This window comes from Oncorhynchus masou, chromosome 5 (assembly GCF_036934945.1).
Source record: "Oncorhynchus masou masou isolate Uvic2021 chromosome 5, UVic_Omas_1.1, whole genome shotgun sequence".
NCBI classification, from domain to species: domain Eukaryota; kingdom Metazoa; phylum Chordata; class Actinopteri; order Salmoniformes; family Salmonidae; genus Oncorhynchus; species Oncorhynchus masou.
The window spans coordinates 53,208,241-53,229,131 of NC_088216.1; the positions used below are offsets into that span (position 1 = coordinate 53,208,241).

At 41.4% G+C, this 20,891-nt stretch overlaps 1 protein-coding gene across 4 annotated transcripts in view; it reads right to left on the minus strand.

Annotated features, from left to right (window-relative positions):
• Nucleotides 1–2,333: 2,333 nt before the first annotated feature.
• LOC135539835 (diacylglycerol kinase alpha-like) overlaps nt 2,334–20,891 on the minus strand; it is a 34,175-nt gene continuing 15,617 nt past the window's right edge. For 3 of the 4 annotated variants that reach the window (XM_064965999.1, XM_064965997.1, XM_064966000.1), the window contains 15 exons: nt 20,658–20,746; nt 20,309–20,419; nt 20,127–20,225; nt 19,848–19,925; nt 19,355–19,428; nt 19,194–19,268; nt 18,555–18,640; nt 18,366–18,455; nt 17,997–18,157; nt 14,424–14,488; nt 14,196–14,286; nt 7,272–7,458; nt 6,691–6,811; nt 6,532–6,592; nt 2,334–3,675 (listed from right to left, as the gene is read on the minus strand). In XM_064965999.1, coding sequence (XP_064822071.1) covers nt 3,595–3,675; nt 6,532–6,592; nt 6,691–6,811; nt 7,272–7,458; nt 14,196–14,286; nt 14,424–14,488; nt 17,997–18,157; nt 18,366–18,455; nt 18,555–18,640; nt 19,194–19,268; nt 19,355–19,428; nt 19,848–19,925; nt 20,127–20,225; nt 20,309–20,419; nt 20,658–20,746 — 1,469 coding nt within the window. In that variant the 3' untranslated portion in view covers nt 2,334–3,594. The remainder of the gene's footprint in view (nt 3,676–6,531; nt 6,593–6,690; nt 6,812–7,271; nt 7,459–14,195; nt 14,287–14,423; nt 14,489–17,996; nt 18,158–18,365; nt 18,456–18,554; nt 18,641–19,193; nt 19,269–19,354; nt 19,429–19,847; nt 19,926–20,126; nt 20,226–20,308; nt 20,420–20,657; nt 20,747–20,891) is intronic. The other variant, XM_064965998.1, reaches the window with a different exon arrangement.

The following is a 20,891-nucleotide window of genomic DNA, read 5'->3' on the forward strand; positions in this document are numbered from 1 at the left end:
TTGTTTAGTCTTAATGAGCAAATGAGTGTTAATTGAGTTATTATGCTGAAACGAGAACCCTTAGGACTGGATTCTGATACCCCCTCTGATACCCCTGAAGAAGCCTGGGCCGTTAATCTAGAAATACACCCCTCACCCTTCTAAAGATCACATGAAACTGGGATGCTCTCCATACATAGCGTATGGTACCTATGTGTGTCTACATGTGTACCATAGAGTACATAGTATACTCCACCAAAAAGAGAAGTATGTGATGAGTAACATGATCTGTATGAAGGTGGTCCACTCACTTGGGGCCCCTTGACTCCTCAAACTCTCACTGAATTTTTACAATCGTACTGACGGAGCATGATTTGTGTTGGAAATTTGGGATTATCATGCCACATGATCATGGGAAGAAATATTTCTAGGACAATTTGTGAGATTCTCTCTTTGTGCATCTGCTCGGTACAGTTGACACCGGGATTCATCCGCCAAGAGCAAACTTCTCCAGTGTGCCAGTGCCCATTGAAGGTGAGCATTTGCCCACTGAAGTCGGTTACAACGCCAAACTGCAGTCAGGTCAAGACCCTGGTAAGGATAAATAAATTTCCCTGAGACGGTTTTTGACAGTTTGTGCAGACTTTCTTCGGTTGTGCAAACCTACAGTTCCATCAGCTGCCTGAGTGGCTGGTCTCAGACGATCCCACAGGTGAAGAAGTCGGAAGTGGAGGTCCTGGGCTGGAGCGGTTACACGTAGTCTGCGGTTTGAGGGCGGTTGCCAAATTCTTATTGCCAAATTCTCTAAAACGATGTTGGAAGTGGCTTATGTTAGAAAAATTAACATTCTGGTAACAGCTCTGGTGGCCATTCCTACAGTCAGCATGCCAATAGCACGCTCCCTCAAAACTCAAGACATCTGTGGCATTGTGTTATGTGACAAAACTGCATATTTTAGAGTGGCCTGCACATTTTAGAGTGGCCTTTTTATTGTTCCCAGCAGAAGGTGTGCCTGTGCAATGATCATCAGCTTCTTGATATGCCACACCTGTCAGGTGGATGGATTACCTTGGCAAATTTGAGAGATATAAACTTTTTGTGTGTATGGAAAATGCCTGATCTTTTATTTCAGTTCATGAAACATGGGACCAACACTTTACATGTTTATATTTTTGTTCACTGTAGTTCTAGTGTTGCAGTCATTTTAGGGGAACTCCTGAAGACCAGGGTTTCGTACCAAATGGCACCCTACTTTGGCCCTGTCTCTGAGCTCCTTTGAGAGTCCCACAGCCATTAACACCAATGGCCAACAAACACAAACCTGTTAAGTATGACACAGCACCACTGTGACAGCTGCCCAACTGCCATTGACACCCTTTATAGAAGTACATTTTTAAAACCTTTATTTAACTAGGCAAGTCAGTTAAGAACAAATTATTTTCAATGACAGCCTAGGAACTGCATGTTAAGGGGCAGAATGACAGAATTGTACCTTGTCAGCTTTCGGTTACTAGTCCAACACTCTAACCACTAGGCTACCCTGCCGCCCCATTCTGTCACATACAGCGATATCCTGCTGGTAACTGACCTTGAGAAAGGCAGTGTCACGTGTGATCCCTCTCTGGCCTCTCGGTCACCAGGCTGCTCGTTATGGCACGCACCTACACGTCACCAGACTCACCTGGACTCCATCACCTCCCTGATAACCTTCCCTATATATGTCACTCCCTTTGGTTCCTTCCTCCAGTGTTATTGTTTCTGCTCCAGTGTTTAGTCTGTGTGTTGTTCATGGCTCTTGTTTTGTTTTATGTTGCATTTATTTATTAAAACACTCACTTCCTGAACTTGCTTCCCGACTCTCAGCTCACATCATTACAGAATAATGCCTCACCTAAGAGAAGCATCAGGGGGTGTATTTTTTTTGTCAGGTGGAATGACGTCGGGTCCAGGGGCCTCTACGGGCTTTCATGCCTCAGCCGGGCTCCCCTGCTTCAACCGGCTCGTCGAGCTTCCTCTCTGGCCTCTAGGTCACCAGGCTGCTCGTTATAGCGCACACCTGTCACCATCGTTACGCGCACCTGCGCGTCATCAGAATCACCTGGACTCCATCACCTCCCTGATAACTTTCCCTATATATATAACTCCCTTTTGGTTCCTTCCCCAGGTGTTATTGTTTCTGTTCCAGTGTTTACGTTGTTCCACGTTGTTCGTGTTTTATGTTGCATTTATTTATTAAAACACTCACTCCCTGAACTTGCTTCCTGACTCTCACCGCACATCGTTACAGGCAGAGATAAGAAATTGCTGTCTTTTTTAAAGATCTCTTACCATGGTAGATACATGAATACACATACTGTAGGCTATACATTTATTTCTTTAAAGAGAAAAGCCAGGTCTCTTTTTTCTGGAGGACAGCATCTCAGTAGTTGTGGTTTGGAAGCAGTCTCACTAAGCAAAGAGATTAGGTTCGTGATAATGAGGAAGTGCTGTTTAAAGGCCCAATGCAGCTGTTTTTATCTCAATATCAAATATTTTTTGGGGTAACAATTAAGTATCCAACTGTGAATGTTTTCAATCAAAATGCTCAAAAAGAAACAAAAATAGCTTCTTAGGTAGAGCAATTTCTCAAGCAAGAATTTTGCTAAGACTTAGGGAGTGGTTTGAGTGGGGAGGGGAAAACAGAAAACTAGCTGTTATTGGCAGAGGTTTGGAACTCTTTCTTATTGGTCTTTTAATGAATTTACCTGATGTCACCAGGCAGGCCAACACTGCATCCCATCAAAACCACCTGAAATTTCAGTCTGTCTTTTCGAACAGCTTTTACATGAAAAGGACATTATCATAATTTTCACAATTTCGCAGTATTATTCCAACCTCATAGTGTGGAAATATATGTAAAACACAGAAAAATCATAATTTGACTGCACTGGGCCTTTAAGTGAGGTCGGGCAACGCGAATGATACCCTCAGCTGTCTGAGCTGTATCCTCTACAAGAAACTTGCTGAGTAGGCAAAACATACTTAGATTTGACAGTGAACGGCATTATATAGCGACACAGACTGTTGGCCTATCACGTTAATCAATATGGATACAAAAACATTGTGTGAAAATGCTACAGAAAGCAGACAAACAAACAGGAAATCTATTACTGTGCTGAGACATAATAAGGCGTAAAAGTAATAAAACTCATGGAGTACTATGGAATTATACATAACTAATACAAACAGATACAAAATGTAATAGCAATGTAATATAAAGCTTAACATGGGGGTACTCAAATCAACACAAGCCTGGGATAGTTTTTTGTTATGGAAATGAGTAGAGTATCAATGTTAATCAATGGCTACTAGTGTTTCAGGAAGAAATTCAGACATGAAGAATGTTTTTACTCAAATGTTGGTTCCTTTATGGCAGTGGTTCTTTAGCAGTCAGTGGACCTCTGCTCCTGGGTGAAGTTTCCCTGAGGTACAGATCGAGGATAAGCATCCACTCACCCAATCCAAATCTTAACCATTAGTGGGGAAAATGAAAAACTGATCCAAGATCAGTGTCAAAGGGCAACTTCACCCTACACCCGGACCTCTTCAGTCTCAGTGCTGCAGTCCACCTTTCCTCTACTTGAGGTGGAAGAAGCCTGATGATTTGGCAGGAGCAGCCATCAGCATGTTGGCTTGGTTCTTGTGTGTGATGTGGATCTGAACACAGGGTGGAAAATTCAGGAGGTTTTACAGTAATCACAGTCTACAACAGTGTTTCCCTTATCCCCATACCCTCTTGTGGTAGGCAAACATTTTTGTCCTATCCCTGCACGGACACACCTGATTGAAGTAATTCAACTATTATTGGAAGACGGGACAATCCTTATCCGGCAGGGAAACTTTTTATTTTTATAGCAATATTTGAGATTCATTTTAATTTAAGGGAATTTTATAAGGGAAATACTTGTTTTTGGAATTGTTTAAATGTTTGCAATATTATTAATTTCCATGTCCTCTCTACGACCGGAAATGCTCTTGTCCAGAGCAAAGGAACCCAATTTCAAACTCTCAAAAAATGTGTTTAAATTGTATAAACTGGCAATAATTAATATTAACTGAAAAAGGATCTTATGTCGTTTCTTGCAATAGCCCTCTGAAACTTTAAATAATATTGATCACAAAACTGTGACTCGTAAAAATGTTTGGTCCCTCATGTCCTCATGACATGCAGTGCAACAAGACCGCTCATGGTCTGTAAAGTTCTCTACTTTTAATACATTTAAAACAAGCAATATTGAAATCACCATGGTCACAACGATAAACTGTCAGCTCCATCTCCTTGATAGGATATACATTTTGGTTCAGATGTGTTTATTTATTTTAAGGTTTATAGTCATAAAGCAACGGAGGAAAAATAAAGGGATGATGTTAGCTTTATAAAATATTGTTTTATGTTCTTTCTCTAGAAAACCATGCCAAAATGCTAACGAAATTAGCCCTGGAGCATTATATAGTGGTATAAAACGGAGAAAAAAAACTAAGTTTGGAGAGTTGTACTACACATTTGAATAATCTGTTAGAATTAAACAAATCAAGGCCTTCAAACACTTGTTGAACTATGTAAAAATTAAAAGCTTTTTATAGCGTCAGACGGAGTTGACATAAATCCATTTAGTTGCATTTTATGGATATGTTTTGAAGAATTAGGAGTTGTTCCTTTACATGGTGTAATAGGTGATACTTTGGTCTATCAAAAAAATATACAGTTGAAGTCGGAAGTTTACATACACCTTCGGCAAAAACATTTAAACTCAGTTTTTCACAATTCCAGACGTTTTAATCCCAGTAAAAATTCCCTGTTTTAGGTCAGTTAGGATCACCACTTATTTTAAGAATGTGAAATGTTAGAATAATAGTGGAGAGAATTATTTATTTCAGCTTTTATTTCTTTCATCACATTCCCAGTGGATCAGAAGTTTACATACACTCAATTACTATTTGGTAGCATTGCCTTTAAATTGTTTAACTTGGGTCAAACACTTTGGGTAGCCTTCCACAAGTTTCCCACAATAAGTTGGGTGAATTTTGGCCCATTCCTCCTGACAGAGCTGGTGTAACTGAGTCAGGTTTGTAGGCCTCCTTGCTCACACATGCTTTTTCAGTTCTGCCCACAAATGTTTTATAGGATTGAGGTCAGGGCTTTGTGATGACCACTCCAATACCTTGACTTTGTTGTCCTTAAGCCATTTTGCCACAAATTTGGTATGCTTGGGGTCAACGTCCATTTGGAAGACCCATTTGCGACCAAGCTTTAACTTTCTGACTGATGTCTGGAGATGTTGCTTCAATATATCCACATCATTTCCCCCTCATGATGCCATCTATTTTGTGAAGTGCACCAGTCCTTCCTGCAGCAAAGCACCCCCACAACATGATGCTGCCACCCCCATGCTTCACGGTTGGGATGGTGTTCTTCGGCTTGCAAGCCTCTCCCCTTTTCCTCCAAACATAACGATGGTCATTATGGCCAAACAGTTCTATTTTTGTTTTATCAGACCAGAGGACATTACTCCAAAAAGTACGATCTTTGTCCCCATGTGTAGTTGCAAACCGTAATCTGGCTTTTTTATGACGGTTTTGGAGCAGTGGCTTCTTCCTTGCTGAGCGGCCTTTCAGGTTATGTCGATATAGGACTTTGTTTACTGTGGAAATAGATACTTTTGTACCTGTTTCCTCCAGCATCTTCACAAGGTCGTTTGCTGTTGTTCTAGGATTGATTTGCACATTTCGCACCAAATATGTTAATCTCTAGGAGACAGAACGCATCTCCTTCCTGAGTGGTATGACGGCTGCGTGGTCCCATGGTGTTTATACTTGCGTACTATTGTTTGTACAGATGAACGTGGTACCTTCAGGCATTTGGAAATTGCTCCCAAGGATGAACCAGATGTGTGGAGGTCTACAATTTTTTTTCTGAGGTCTTGGCTGATTTCTTTTGATTTTCCCATGATGCCCTGAGGCACTGAGTTTGAAGGTAGGCCTTGAAATACATCCACAGGTACACCACCAATTGACTCAAATTATGTCAATTAGCCTATCAGAAGCTTCTAAAGTCATGACATTATTTTCTGGAATTTTCCAAGTTGTTTAAAGGCACAGTCAACTTAGTGTATGTAAACTTCAGACTTCAACTGTATATATTTCATATTTGTGTTAAAATTAAGACAAATATTTGTGAATATTTGAGATTGGTCCGTCTTTCAAGAATCGCTGAATTAACGAATCACCAAGACCTTGATTAGTTGTCTGGTGCATCAGTGTAGGGCTAGGAAAAAAATGTGTCTGGTCTGGTAAGGGTTGGGAAATACTGATCTCCAGTACATCACATTGTATTTCTGAAATAAAATTGAGTCAAGAGACTTGGCCCACTGCTAAAACTAACAAGCCAACATAAGGACATCAACAATGTTTATTTTAGAATAAATGTTCCTCCAGTTGTCACACTTTCTAATTCAATTGGTCATAGGAATTCCACGGCCAAACTCACTTAAGGGGTATATTAACAACACTTACAGTGCAGGGAGGCTGCATCCAGGGCTCACCATCAATCTGCATAGGCAAGGCTTTATGTGTCCTGAGAAAGGCAATGAGAGAGAGAGACACGTTTTAATACCAACAGTTAAAAAGGCATAACACCTGAAGAAATGTGTATAGAGCCTGTATTAAGTCTACCTGATAGTGATCTGTGATGTTTGAGCCAGTCTGTGTCCAGCCCTCTTCAGCCCAGAATAGATCTGACCCATCTCAATCGCCCCCTCCAATCCCACCACCTCAATCCGCTTGTCACTTAGGTCTGTGGGTGGAAAAGGAAACATGAAAATATATTGTCAATAGCTCATTAAGCAGACATTCATTCTCATACATACAGTGACTTAGCTACTGTAATACAAATTATATCATAATAATTTGGTGGGTGCTTATATAGGTCCTATGTCTTGCATGTACAAGTGTGTATTAATATGTATGCGGAGAGTGGGGTCATGGCCAGAGTCTGCCATTATCAACAGTGACCCAGGAGCAAATATGGTTAAGTGCCAGATTTTTCACCTTGTCAAGTATTTGAACTTGCAACCTTTTTGGTAGTGGCCCAACACTCTAAACACTAGGCTACCTGCCACCCTCCAAAAAAGACCATATGGTCTGTGTAAGGGGAAAAGTGACAATAATACATACAATGCTACAGTAAAAATTCATATCACTAGGCAACTAAATAAACCTCCAACAATGTATGAGATAAGCATGCCCGAAAGTACCTTGTGAGCTCATTTTCAGAACGTCGTGGTCAGTGACGACATCAGGCGGTTCCTCTTCTGACACATTGTCTCTGTCTGCCTTCTTAGCCTCACCCCACAGGTTGGAGCCGCCGTGCATGCTGGGTATGTTGATGACTGCAAGGCCCTCCAGAGAGTGACCGCTCAGGTCCAGGGGTGTCCCACAGCACTGAGAAATAGACAGACGGACAGACACGGTCACAAACGGGTAAAGAGACTAAATGAATTATTGCTTAGACTATCTACAGTGCCGGGAAAAAGCATTTGCCCCCTTTCTGATTTTCTCTATTTTTGCATATCTTGATACAGAATGTTATCAGATATTCAACCAAAACCTAATATTAAAAGGCACCTAAGTTCACCTATAACTACAAAAATGGATACTTATTTTATTTAACTAAGAAAGTTATGCAACACCCAATTTCCATGTGAAAAAGTAATTGCCCGCTAACACTCACGGCTGCATTCTATACACTTAAAAGACACACCCTATCCCCTCAGCCCTCAAATGAAGTGGACACTTCTGATGACGTATCATGATGTCTGACGAGTATACACTTGCAGGGCAAGGGGCGAGGGAAGAAGGAATGATTTTTAAATGGACCGTGTTTGCTTGGATATTCTTCACTCGCTCATCCCGCGATGATTGTGTTTTCAGCCACCGGTAGCTTGTGAGTGATTTATATGCGCTACAGTCAATTATGATTGCATGTCTACTTATATTAACTATATAATTATTAATATACGCCTACTGTATGATAGCTAGCAAATTAATTAGCTAACTAACATTGCCTAGCTACTTCTGAAGAAGGAAAAACATTTATTTCTATAATTTCCAAAAGCTAACTAAACATTTATTAGACATATTTGTGCATTAGTAGCACAATTTCTAATTTATTTACAAATATGGCCGCGGGGATTACCCCAAGAGCATAGGGCTCAGGGTTTAGGGCCAAGGGCTGTCTACTTTGAGTTTGAAACGCATCCAGTTACTGGCTGTGCAACCTTTAGCTGTAATGACAGCAACCAAATGCTTCCTGTAGTTGTTGATCAGTCTCTCACGCCACTGTGGAGGTATTTTGGCCAACTCTTGCATGCATAACTGGTTTAACTCAGCGACACTTGTGGTTTTTCAAGCATGAACTGCTCGTTTCAAGTCATGCCACAAAATCTCAATTGTGATTAGGTCTGGACTTTGACCAGACCATTCCAAACCTTAAAATTTGTTGCTTTTTAGCCATTTTCATGTAGACTTGATTGTGTGTTTTGGATCATTGTTTTGCTAAATAACTCAGCTGCGCTTCAGCTTCAGCTCACAGATGGATGGCCTGACATTCTCCTGTAGAATTCTCTGATACAGAGCAGAAGTAATGGTTCTGTCTATTAAGGCAAGTCTTCCAGGTTCCCAAACCATCACACTATCACCACCATGCTTGACTGATGGTATGAGGCTCTTAATCGTGGAATGCAGTGTTTGGTAGGTGAGGTGAATAAATTATCTCTGCATGTGTGGTTCCTCCGAAGCATGGAGGAGGAGATGTGGGGGTGCTTTGCTGGTGCAACTGTCAGTGATTTATTTCGAATTCAAGGCAGATTTGACCAGCATGCCTACCACAGCATTCTGCAGCAATACGCCATCCCATCTGGTTTGCTCTTAGTGGGACTAGCATTTGTTTTTTTCAACAGGACAATGACCCAAAACACACCTCCAGGCTGTGTAAGGGCTATTTACCCAAGGAGAGTGATGGAGTGCTGCATCAGATGACTTGGCCTCCAAAATCACCCGACCTCAACCCAATTGAGATGGTTTGGGATGCGTTTGACCGAAGAGTGAAGGAAAGCAGCCAACAAGTGTTTAGACTGTTGGAAAAGCATTCCTCATGAAGCTGGATGAGGTCCAAAAGACATAAGACTCCTGAACAACTAATCAAATGGCTATCCAGACTATTTGCATTGCCCTCCCTCTTTTATGCTGCTGCTACTCTGTTTAATATCTATGCATAGTCACTTTAATTCTACCTACATGTACATATTACCTCAATTACTTTGACTAACCAGTGCCCCTGCACATCGACTCTACCGGTATCCCCTGTATACGGGGCAGCAAAACCCCAAGCTGACAAGGTACAAATCTGTCGTTCTGCCCCTGAACAGGCACTTAACCCACTGTTCCTAGGCCGTCATTGGAAATAAGAATGTGTTCTTAACTGACTTGCCTAGTTAAATGAAGGTAAAATTGTTATTTTACTGCTGCTCTCTAATTATTTGTTACTTTTATTTATCTATTTTTTCCTCAACACTTATTTTTCTTAAAATTGCATTGTTGGCTCCATCCATCTTCCCATCAATTTTAACCATCTTCCCTGTCCCTGCTGAAGAAAAGCAGGCCCAAACCATGATGTTGCCACCACCATGTTTGACAGTGGGTATGGTGTGTTCAGGGTGATGACCTGTGTTGCTTTTACGCCGAACATAACGTTTTGCATTGTTGCCAAAAAGTTAAATTTTGGTTTCATCTGACCAGAGCACCTTCTTCCACATGTTTGGTGTGTCTCCCAGGTGGCTTGTGGCAAACTTTAAACGACACTTTTTATGGATATCTTTAAGAAATGGCTTTCTTCTTGCCACTCTTCCATAAAGGCCAGATTTGTGAAATATTCGACTGATTGTTGTCCTATGGAAAGAGTCTCCCACCTCAGCTTTAGATATCTGCAGTTCATCCAGAGTGATCATGGGCCTCTTGGCTGCATCTCTGATCAGTCTTCTCCTTGTATGAGCTGAAAGTTTAGAGGGACGGCCAGGTCTTGGTAGATTTGCAGTGGTCTGATACTCCTTCCATTTCAATATTATCGCTTGCACTGTGCTCCTTGGGATGTTTAAAGCTTGGGAAATATTTTTGTATCCAAATCCGGCTTTAAACTCCTTCACAACAGTATCTCGGACCTGCCTGGTGGGTTCCTTGTTCTTCATGATGCTCTCTGCGCTTTTCACGGACCTCTGAGACTATCACAGTGCAGGTGCATTTATACGGAGACTTGATTACACACAGGTGGATTGTATTTATCACCATTAGTCATTTAGGTCAACATTGGATCATTCAGAGATCCTCACTGAACTTCTGGAGAGAGTTTGCTGCACTGAAAGTAAAGGGGCTGAATAATTTTGCACGCCCAATTTTTCAGTTTTTGATTTGTTAAAAAAGTTTAAAATATCCAATAAATGTCGTTCCACTTCATGATTGTGTCCCACTTGTTGTTGATTCTTCACAAAAAAAATACAGTTTTATATCTTTATGTTTGAAGCCTGAAATGTGGCAAAAGGTCGCAAAGTTCAAGGGGGCCGAATACTTTCGCAAGGCACTGTATGTTATTAACATCCTAAAAATTGATTCTGTACTTCGCTTGACATGTTTCTACCGGACTGTAATGGAACTTTTTGACTTTTCGTCTGCTAGTGACCGCGCTTCGTGAGTTTGGATTTGTTTTCCAAACACGCTAACAAAAGGAGTGTTACCTTACAAAACAAAACAATTTATTGTGGAACTGTGATTCATGGGAGTGCAATCTGATGAAGACCATCAAAGGTAAGTGAATATTTATAATGTTATTTCTGACTTCTGTTGACTGCACAATATGGTGGATATCTTTTTGGCTTGTTTGGGCTCTGAGCGCCGTACTCAGATTATTGCATGGTTTGTTTTTTCCGTAAAGTTTTTCTGAAATCTGACACAGCGGTTGCATTAAGGAGAAGTGTATCTAAAGTTCCATCTATAACACTTGTATTTCTGTAAATTGATGTGCCTCTATGCAAAATCACCGGATGTTTTTGGAACTAACACGCCAATGTATACTGAGATACTGAGATTTTTTTATATAAATATGAAGGTTATCAAACAAAATATACATGTATTGTGTAACATGAAGTCCTATGAGTGTCATCCGATGAAGATCATCAAAGGTTAGTGATTAATTCTCTCTCTATTTCTGATTTTTGTGACTCCTCTCTTCGGCTGGAAAAATGGCTGTGTTTTTCTGTGACTTGGCTCTGACCTAACATAATCGTTTGTGGTGCTTTCGCCGTAAAGCCTATTTGAAATCGGACACTGTGGTGGGATTAACAAGAAGTGTATCTTTAAAATGTTGTGAAATACTTGTATGTTTGAAGAATTTTAATTATGGGATATTTGTTGTTTTGAATTTGCCGCCCTGCACTTTCACTGGCTGTTGTCATATCGATCCCGTTAACGGGATCTCAGCCATAAGAAGTTTTAACAAGGCACAACTGTTAATTGAAATGCATTCCAGATTACTACCTCATGAAGCTGGTTGAGATAATGCCAAGAGTGTGCAAAACTGTCATCATGGCAAAAGGTGGCTACTTTGAAGAATCTCAAATCTAAAATATATTTTGATTTGTTTAACACTTTTTTGGTTACTACATGATTCCATATGTGTTATTTCATAGTTCTGATGTCTTCACTATTATTCTACAATGTAGAAAATAGTAAAAATAAAGAAAAACCCTGGAATGAGTCGGTGTGTCCAAACTTTTGACTGGTATTGTATATATTTGTTTTAGCTATTTATTTAGCCTGTTTTTCAGCCTAGCTCAGTGCTTTCTATGGTGGTGGGGCAGCCCTACAGAGTGTAGGGGTTAGTAATGTTCTCCAGTTGCGCCGTGATTGTCTCAGTGTTCTGTCACTCATGGGGACACGATGTTCCCGCAAAATCTACAGGGAGAGCTCAAAAATTAAAGTCCCTTGGGTGCTGCCATAGATTTACATTAGACGTACCCATCCAAGAAGGCTCAAGGTCATTGGCCACAGATAAAATGACGTGAAATAACGTTATATCTACCGTAGCTTTGATTGGACTGATCATGTCAACATCATACTTTCAAAATCTTAGCTAGACAAGCAGTCATCATCATTAATCAAGTCGACAGTCAACTGGCAAATCCTTTTCAATACTTGTCATATGAAGATAAATTATAGATAAAACACATCTGTGCTCATCGGCCATAAACATTACACAACAAGTTGGAAATCGCAAATTTAGGAATCAGTGTCTAACTGCAAGCATTGCAAAGAAATCAATAGCCTACTATCAGTGGAGAGGGTGTGTGGTCCAAGTCTGGGTTTAAGGGTCTCTTTTCCAAGCTTAAAAAGGATAAACATTCACAATCAACACCATGGGCCAGAAAAGGTTGAATACATTGGCCATGTTGTCAATCCAGCATGACTTCTGACACGTTCAAAACAACTGGAAACTCGGAAATCTCATACTTCAGTGAGTTCAAGACAACTGGAACCCAGGCCTTTTTCTAGAGCTCCGACCAGAAGATCACTGACGTCATGATTCAACCTCCCAGTTGTCTTCAAATCACCATAAATCCAGAGAATGCCAGACATTGATGACAAAGTTTGATGACAAAATTTACCCACAAGAAGGACTGCCACTCCACCTTCCTTTTCAAGTGAGCACAGCACAACAAGGTGAGTCCAATAATGTCTTGTATGCTGCTGCATATATGATGAAATATGCCAGGGAGATATGTATACTGTAGCTAAGAAAGTAATACTAAGTGTATGTTGTGTAGTAAGATGTTAGTAGCTTATGTGCATCACCCTAATAAGATGGTCTATCTACCCCTCTTAATTTCGCCTGCTGTTCTAACTTGGTGGTTCACATGTAGCCTATAACCTGTTTTAGAGAAATGTAATCATTGAATATGGTAAGAGCTTCCATTGTCTGCTTATATTCCCCCTTTATTTATCCTTCGATTCGGACTTTGTGTACAGAGACAATACTGTAAGAACGGCCCATGTGCTGAATTCTGTCGCTGTACATTTCAAAAGTGCTGATAAAAATAGTTATATTGACTACGTCCGTTCTAGCTCGCTCATTAATGTCTTAATCGAAATAACGGATTGCCTCTTATGCACTCATTGTTCCCTTATGCCATAGTTTATACATCTCAATTGTCAGTAGAAACCACATTTGTTTAAGCAAGTCAGCCATTTCAGCTATGTTTTTAAAAAAGGCAGTAAATGAGGCTGAATGAACTGTTTCGCTGCCAGACAAGGGTCTGCTGATAGCTAGGTGTAGCGATGGTAAGGATTCACTCCGTGGTGCTGAAAAGAAAGCTCTGCTGTTGGGATGGCTTTATGTAGGGCCTAACAGTTTGTGGGTAACCTTTGTCGCCATTATAGTGGAATTAATGTATTGTTTAGTTTTGAACCGTGGCTTTGCTGGCATGCATGATAAAAAAATGTTGAATTTGCCCCACCAAGATTTACATGATAAAGTCGCAAGTGGACATGGGTCCCATTATGCCTGGTGAAAACCAAACACTGCATTCCATAGTAAGAACCCTATACCAAGAGTCAAGCATGGTGGTGGTAGTGTGATGGTTTGGGGATGCTTTGCTGCCTCAGGACTGGGAAGACTTGCATTAATGGAAGGAACCATTAATTCTCCTCTGTATCAGATAATTCTACAGGAGAATGTCAGGCCATCTGTTTGTGAGCTAAAGTGCAGTTGGGTCATGCAACAAGACAATGAACCAAAACACACAATCAAGACTACATGAAAATGGCTAAAAAGAAACACATTTAAAATTAAAGGTAGCACAACCAGTTATTGAGTGTAAGGGGGCACTTACTTTTTCACACAAGGGCATTGGGTTTTACATAACTTTGTTTATGAAATATGAACGGTGTTATTTGTTCACTCAGGTTAGGTTTTGGTTGAAGATCTGATAACATTCAGTACAATAAATATGCAAAAGTAGAGAAAATTAGAAAGGGGACAAATACTTTTTCACAACACTGTACACTTAAATTATGGTAAGATCCATTTAACCACAAACTAAAATAACTAGGATTCAAGACTCTTCAATGTTCACCTCAATGCTGAGACACTCCTTTAGCTTCTTGCAGGAGGCAGAGATGGTCTCAGAGGTGGCAAACTCAAAATACCACAGTTTGTTCTTCATCCTTGCAGAGAAAACAAAAAGAACAATGTTTTTGGTCAGTGCTCAGAGATAAACAAATTCCCACCCAGCCATAACAGATTTTTCACTCTTCGCACTCAACACTCTTTGTTTGATCCTTGACCTTTCAGTCACTCTCACCTGCTGTTGAACTTCTGAGGGTGCTTCTCCCTCATGGAGTGAAAGCGGTGAGCAATGGAGGCATCCTGTCAATTAACACATTGTAGCATTTACATGTGTTCAATAAATCTTTATCACCACAAAAGGGCAATTTGTAACAATAAGAAAACAAGAGCACAATGACAAGAAAAATCACAGTCATATCAGTGCCTTCGGAACGTATTCAGACAGACCCTTTGACAATTTACAAATGTTGTTATGTTACAGCTTTATTCTAAAATGGATTAAATAAAAAAAATATCAGCAATCTACACAAAATAACCCATAATGACAAAGCGAAAACATTTGTTTTATATATATTTTTTTACAAATTTATAAAGAAATTCAAAACAGATACCTTATTTACATATTGGTCTATCAAAAAAATATACAGTTGAAGTCAGAAGTTTACATACACCTTAGCCAAATACATTTAAACTCAGTTTTTCCACAATTGCTCGACATTCAATCCGAGGAAAATTTCAGTTTAAGGTCAGCTAGGATCACTACTTTATTTTAAGAAAGTGAAATGTCAGAATAATAGAAGAGAGAATTATTTATTTCAGCTTTTAATTATTTAATCACATTCCCAGTGGGTCAGATGATTTCATACACTCAATTAGTATTTGGTAGCATTGCTTTTAAAATGGTTTAACTTGGGTCAAACGTTGCAGGTAGCCTTCCACAAGCTTCCCACAATAAGTTGGGTGAATTTTGACCCATTCCTCCTGACAGAGCTGGTGTAATTGAGTCAGGTTTGTTGGCCTCCATGCTCGCACAAGCTTTTTCAGTTCTGCCCACATATTTTCTATGGGATTGTGGTCAGGACTTTGTGATGGCCACTCCAATACCTTGACTTTGTTGTCCTTAAGCCATTTTGCCACAACTTTGGAAGTATGCTTGGGGTCATTGTCCATTTGGAAGACCCATTTGCGACCAAGCTTTAACTTCCTGACTGATGTCTTGAGATGTTGCTTCAATATATCAACAAACTTTTCCTCACTCATGATGCCATCTATTTTGTGAAATGCACCAGTCCCTCTTGCAGCAAAGCACCCCCACAACATGATGCTGCCACCCCCCGTACTTCACGGTGGGGATGGTATTCTTCGGCTTGCAAGCCTCCCCCTTTTTCCTCCAAACATAACAATGGTCATTATGGCCAAACAGTTCTATTTTTGTTTCATCAGACCAGAGGACATTTCTCCAAAAAGTACAATCTTTGTCCCCATGTGCAGTTGCAAACTGTAGTCTGGCTTTTTTATGGCGGATTTGGAGCAGTGGCTTCTTCCTTGCTGAGTGGCCTTTCAGGTTATGTCGATATAGGACTTGTTTTACTGCGGATATAGATAATTGTGTACCTGTTTCCTCCAGCATCTTCACAAGTCCTTTGCTGTTGTTCTGGGATTGATTTGCATTTTTTGCACCAAAGTTCGTTCATCTCTAGGAGATGGAACGCGTCTCATTCCTGAGTGGTATGACGGCTGCGTGGTCCCATGGTGTTTGTACTTACGTACTATTGTTTGTACAGATGAACGTGGTACCTTCAGGCGTTTAGAAATTGCTCCCAAGGATGAACTAGACTTGTGGAGGTCTACAATTGTTTTTCTGAGGTCTTGGCTGATTTCTTTTGATTTTCCCATGATGCCAAGAAAAGAGGCACAGAGTTTGAAGGTAGGCCTTGAAATACATCCACAGGTACACCTCCAACTGACTCAAATGATGTCAATTAGCCTATCAGAAACTTCTAAAGCCGTGACATCATTTTCTGGAATCTGTAAACAATTGTTGGAAAAATGACTTGTGTCATGCACAAAGTAGATGTCCTAACAGACTTGCCAAAACTATAGTTTGTTAACAAGAAATTTGTGGAGTGGTTGAAAAACACATTTTAATGACTCAAACTTAAGTGTATGTAAACTGCAGACTTTAAACTTCAACTACTACTGTATTCAGACCCTTTGATATGAGACTTGAAATTGAGCTCTGGTGCATCCTGTTTCCATTCATCATCCTTGAGATGTTTCTACAACTTGATTAGAGTCCACCTGTCCAAATTCAATTGATTGGACATGATTTGGAAAGGCACACACCTGCCTATATAAGGTCCCATAGTTGACAGTATATGTCAGAGCAAAAAACAAGCAATGAGGTCAAAGTAATTTTCCGTAGAGCTCCGAGACAGGATTGTGTCGAGGCACAGATCTGGGGAAGGGTACCAAAAAGTGTCTGCAGCATTGAAGGTCCCCAAGAACGAAGTGGCCTCCATCATTCTTAAATTGAATAAGTTTGGAACCACCAAGACTCTTCCTAGAGCAGGCCCCCCAGCCAAACTGAGCAATCAGGGGAGAAGGGCCTTGGTCAGGGAGGTGACCAAGAACCCGATGGTCACTCTGACAAGAGCTCTAGAGTTCCTCTGTGGAGATGGGAGAGCCTTCCAGAAGGACAACCATCTCTGCAGTACTCCATCAATCAGGCCTTTATGGTAGAGTGGACAGATGGAAGCCACTCCTCAGTAAAAGGCACATGACAGCCTGCTTGGAGTTTGCCAAAAGGCACCTAAAGACTCTCAGACCATGAGAAACATGATTCTCTGATCTGATGAAACCAAGATTCAACTCTTTGGCCTCAATGCCAAGTGTCTCGTCTGGAGGAAACCTGGCACCATCCCTACGGTGAAGCATGGTGGTGGCAGCATCATGCTGTGGGGATGTTTTTCAGCGGCAGGTGCTGGGAGACTAGTCGGGATCGAGGCAAAGATGAACAGAGCACAGTACAGAGAGATCCTTGATGAAAACCTGCTCCAGAGCGCTCGGGACCTCAGACTGGGGCAAAGGTTCACCTTCCAACAGGACAACGACCATAAGCACACAGCTTAGACAACACAGGAGTGGCTTCGGGACAAGTGTCTGAATGTCCTTGTGTGACCCAGCCAGAGCCCGGACTTGAACCTGTTCGAACATCTCTGGAGACCTGAAAATAGCCGTGCAGCGACTTTCCCCATCTAACCTGACAGAGCTTGAGAGGGTCTGCAGAGAAGAATGGGAGAAACTCCCCAAATACAGGTGTGCCAAGCTTGTAGCGTCATACTCAAGAAGAATCGAGGGTGTAATCGCTGCCAAAGTTGCTTCAACAAAGTACTGAGTAAAGGGTCTGAATACTTATGTAATTAATGGGATATTTCAGTTAATTTTTAATAAATCAGCAAAAATATCTAAAAAACTGTTTTTGCTTTGTCATTATGGGGTATTGTGTGTAGATTGAGGGGGAAAAAAACAATTTAATCAATTTTAGAATAAGCCTATAACCTAACAAAATGTGGAAAAAGTCGAGGGGTCTGAATACTTACGAAGGCACTGAAGCTACATCACTCACAGATGTCACTGTGATTGTGATTTGTCCTACCAGTGTGCTCATGTCTTCTTATTGCTGCAAACAAACGACCAAAACTGACAGGCAGGATAAGGCAGTTAAGAGAGACATACAGGTGATTGACTGTTGGAGTCTGTACATTATCCAATCAGCAGGCTCTATGACCCCAAGGTCGTCACTCACCACGCCAATAGAGAAGTAGTTATTGATGATCTCGTTGGGCACAGGGTCTCCTATCTCCTGGGGGTCCTCTGAAATCACCTGCACACTCCAGCGGTCCATAGGAACCAACGAGCTCTCCTCGACCTCCTTCAGAATCTCCCTGAGATCTGTGCCCTCGTAACCTGCAGGGTTTTCCATGGACACAGAGGGTTTACACAAGAGAAACACATGACTAGCGTTTATTTTGGGGTACTTTCCTTTTAACCAAAGCCATGGGATGCATTCTAAATAGCAAAGTATTCCCTATGGGTCGTGGTCAAAAGTAGTGCACTACATAGAGAATAGAGTGCAATTTAGGACACACACCATTATGTTAAACACGGCCCTTACCTCCTCCCCAGTGGAGGCAGCGAGCAAGGTCGTTCCCTGTGCCAAGCGGCAGGACCGCCACTGGGGGACGCACCGGCAGGTCAGCTTTGTCTGAGAACACACAGAGGCAGCCATTGTTCAGCTTTAGAGAACCCCAGAGACCTTGACTACTGTTCATGAACCTCTGAGGGGACAGAAAGCATCCCACACCTATAGCATCTAGTATCCAGCCGACTGTGCCATCTCCACCACACACCAGGATCCTGTAGTCATGAAGGTTCCGAAAGAAGTGCAGTCTGATATGGATACACATACACATTAAATAAATCAAAAGTATTTATAAAGCCCCTTTTTTTTTACATCAGCAGTTGTCACAAAGTACTTTTAGTGACCTTTCCCAAACCACATAGAGAAAAAGCATACTATAATTAAGCAATAAGTCCGGGGGTGTGTGGTATATGGCCAATATACCACGGCTCAGGGCTGTTCTTCAGCACGACCCAACGTGGAGTGCCTGGATACAGCCCATTGCCGTGCTATATTGGCCATATACCACAAAACCCAAGGTGCCTTATTGCTATTATAAACTGGTTACCAAAGTAATTAGAGCAGTAAAAATACATGCTGTCATACATGTGGTATACGGTCTGATATACCATGGCTGTCAGCCAATCAGCATTCAGGGCTCGACCCACCAAGTTTATAATACCAATGAATATAATATCTCATAAAAAAATATTAAGAAACCATATACCCACTGTCATAAGGGAATCCTAATGCTGTCATAACAATAACATAACAGTCCACTTTCCCACCTCCCACCCCTGATCAACCTGCACGTGTAGTTACCCTGGTCCAGGGCCTCCGTTGGAGAGGTTGTAGACCTGCCGTGGGTTCAGTAGATACTGAAACTTCCTCAGCACTCTGAAAAATACATGACATTCACTCACAGGAGTACATTAGTGCAGGCTAGGAATTTTTTTATGATGTCTGTCCTGATCTCTCCTTACCTCTCCCCCTGCTTCCCTCCACTCTTTGGGTTCACAAACACCAGGAGAGGGTGGGTGTCTGGAATAGGAGCAATCTGCAAAGAGAGATGGGGAGGAGATAAGATGAACGTGTGCATGCACTAGTGTGCATGCCATGCAGAAGCCAGCACAATAGCAGTCAATAAGAGTGACAGAAGCAGATCCATAGCAAATAAAAATGCATTACTGGCTTTCACACATTTGTGTTAAAGCACATGCTAATGGATAGGGCAGGGCTGCCAACCCTCTTCCTGGAGATCTACTGTCCTGAAGGTTTTCAATCCAACCCTGATTCAGCTAGTTAAGGTCTTGTTAAGCAGCTAATAAGTAGAATCAGGTGAAATTAGGGTTGGACTGAAAACCCACAGGGCGGTAGATCTCCGGGAAGAGGGTTGGGCAGCCCTGGGACGGGGCCAGTAGTGTGTGTGAAGTAGATGACACGGTGTCCCTGTCAGTGGAACTAAGAGGACCCTACCTGCAGAATGTGCCCGTCTGGGGTGATGTCCTCCAGGTTAGTGTCCTCCATGGAACTACTTCTTCCTTCTTCATCCTTCTTCAGAAACAGAGAGCGTTAGGAGCATAGCAAGGGATATACACATTTGACACATACTGTAGTATTATTGGGTGACAAAAAAATCTACCAACATTTTTTGGTTTTAGCTGAAGCATAGCCTGAATGGCTATAAACAGTGTGACTTCATTTGCAACTCTTATGGAATGGAGTCATGGGATTGTCGTGTGTTCAATGGCTGACCTTGGAGGATGAGTATATGGCCCACGGTGGCAGAATATGGTCTCTTAGCGACCCGCAGTCGCACGATGATGACCCGAAGTTGACACAGTCGTCATGGCGCTAAAACGAGACATTCATTGTAAAGACTAGTGGCAGTATATGTGTACACATACAGCCAAGAATGTAAACACACACACACTTACCATCTGTTGGCACCACACGCAATGCTTCCCTGCCAGGGTCTTGATCTTCTTGTTGCAGAAGTGACACTTACTGGAGTCACAGTCAGCACTGACCCAGCCGTGAGCTGGAATCTGGAGCAGACAGACAGAGGGACAACATCCACAAACACAATATGAACACTATAGCCACCAGGGCAAGATGTGAAGGCTTTTATGTTTTCCATTATGCTGACTGCATACACACTCTTGAAAAGGACATGACTATGATCAGGTGTGCAGATTAATCAAAATGATATGAAACTTACTGTTATTCAGGTTTAAAATCATGATTCTGGAATGAAATGTGATACAGAACTTTATTAAGGCTCACCCCAATCTGTTTTTTGGATTTAACAAAGGTGCAGGCACATGGACCTGGGTTCTTGTTGGCACAGTGACCATGGACAGTGTACTTGCACACTGAGGGGGAGAGAAGCACAAGGCCACTGTTAAGCATTTCTCTTTGAAAATGTTATTGTGTTGTTGCATGTTGTTCGCATTAGGCAAGATAATGGATTAACTACTAAATGATCTGCACTCAACCTGTCTATCATGAAAAATGAGG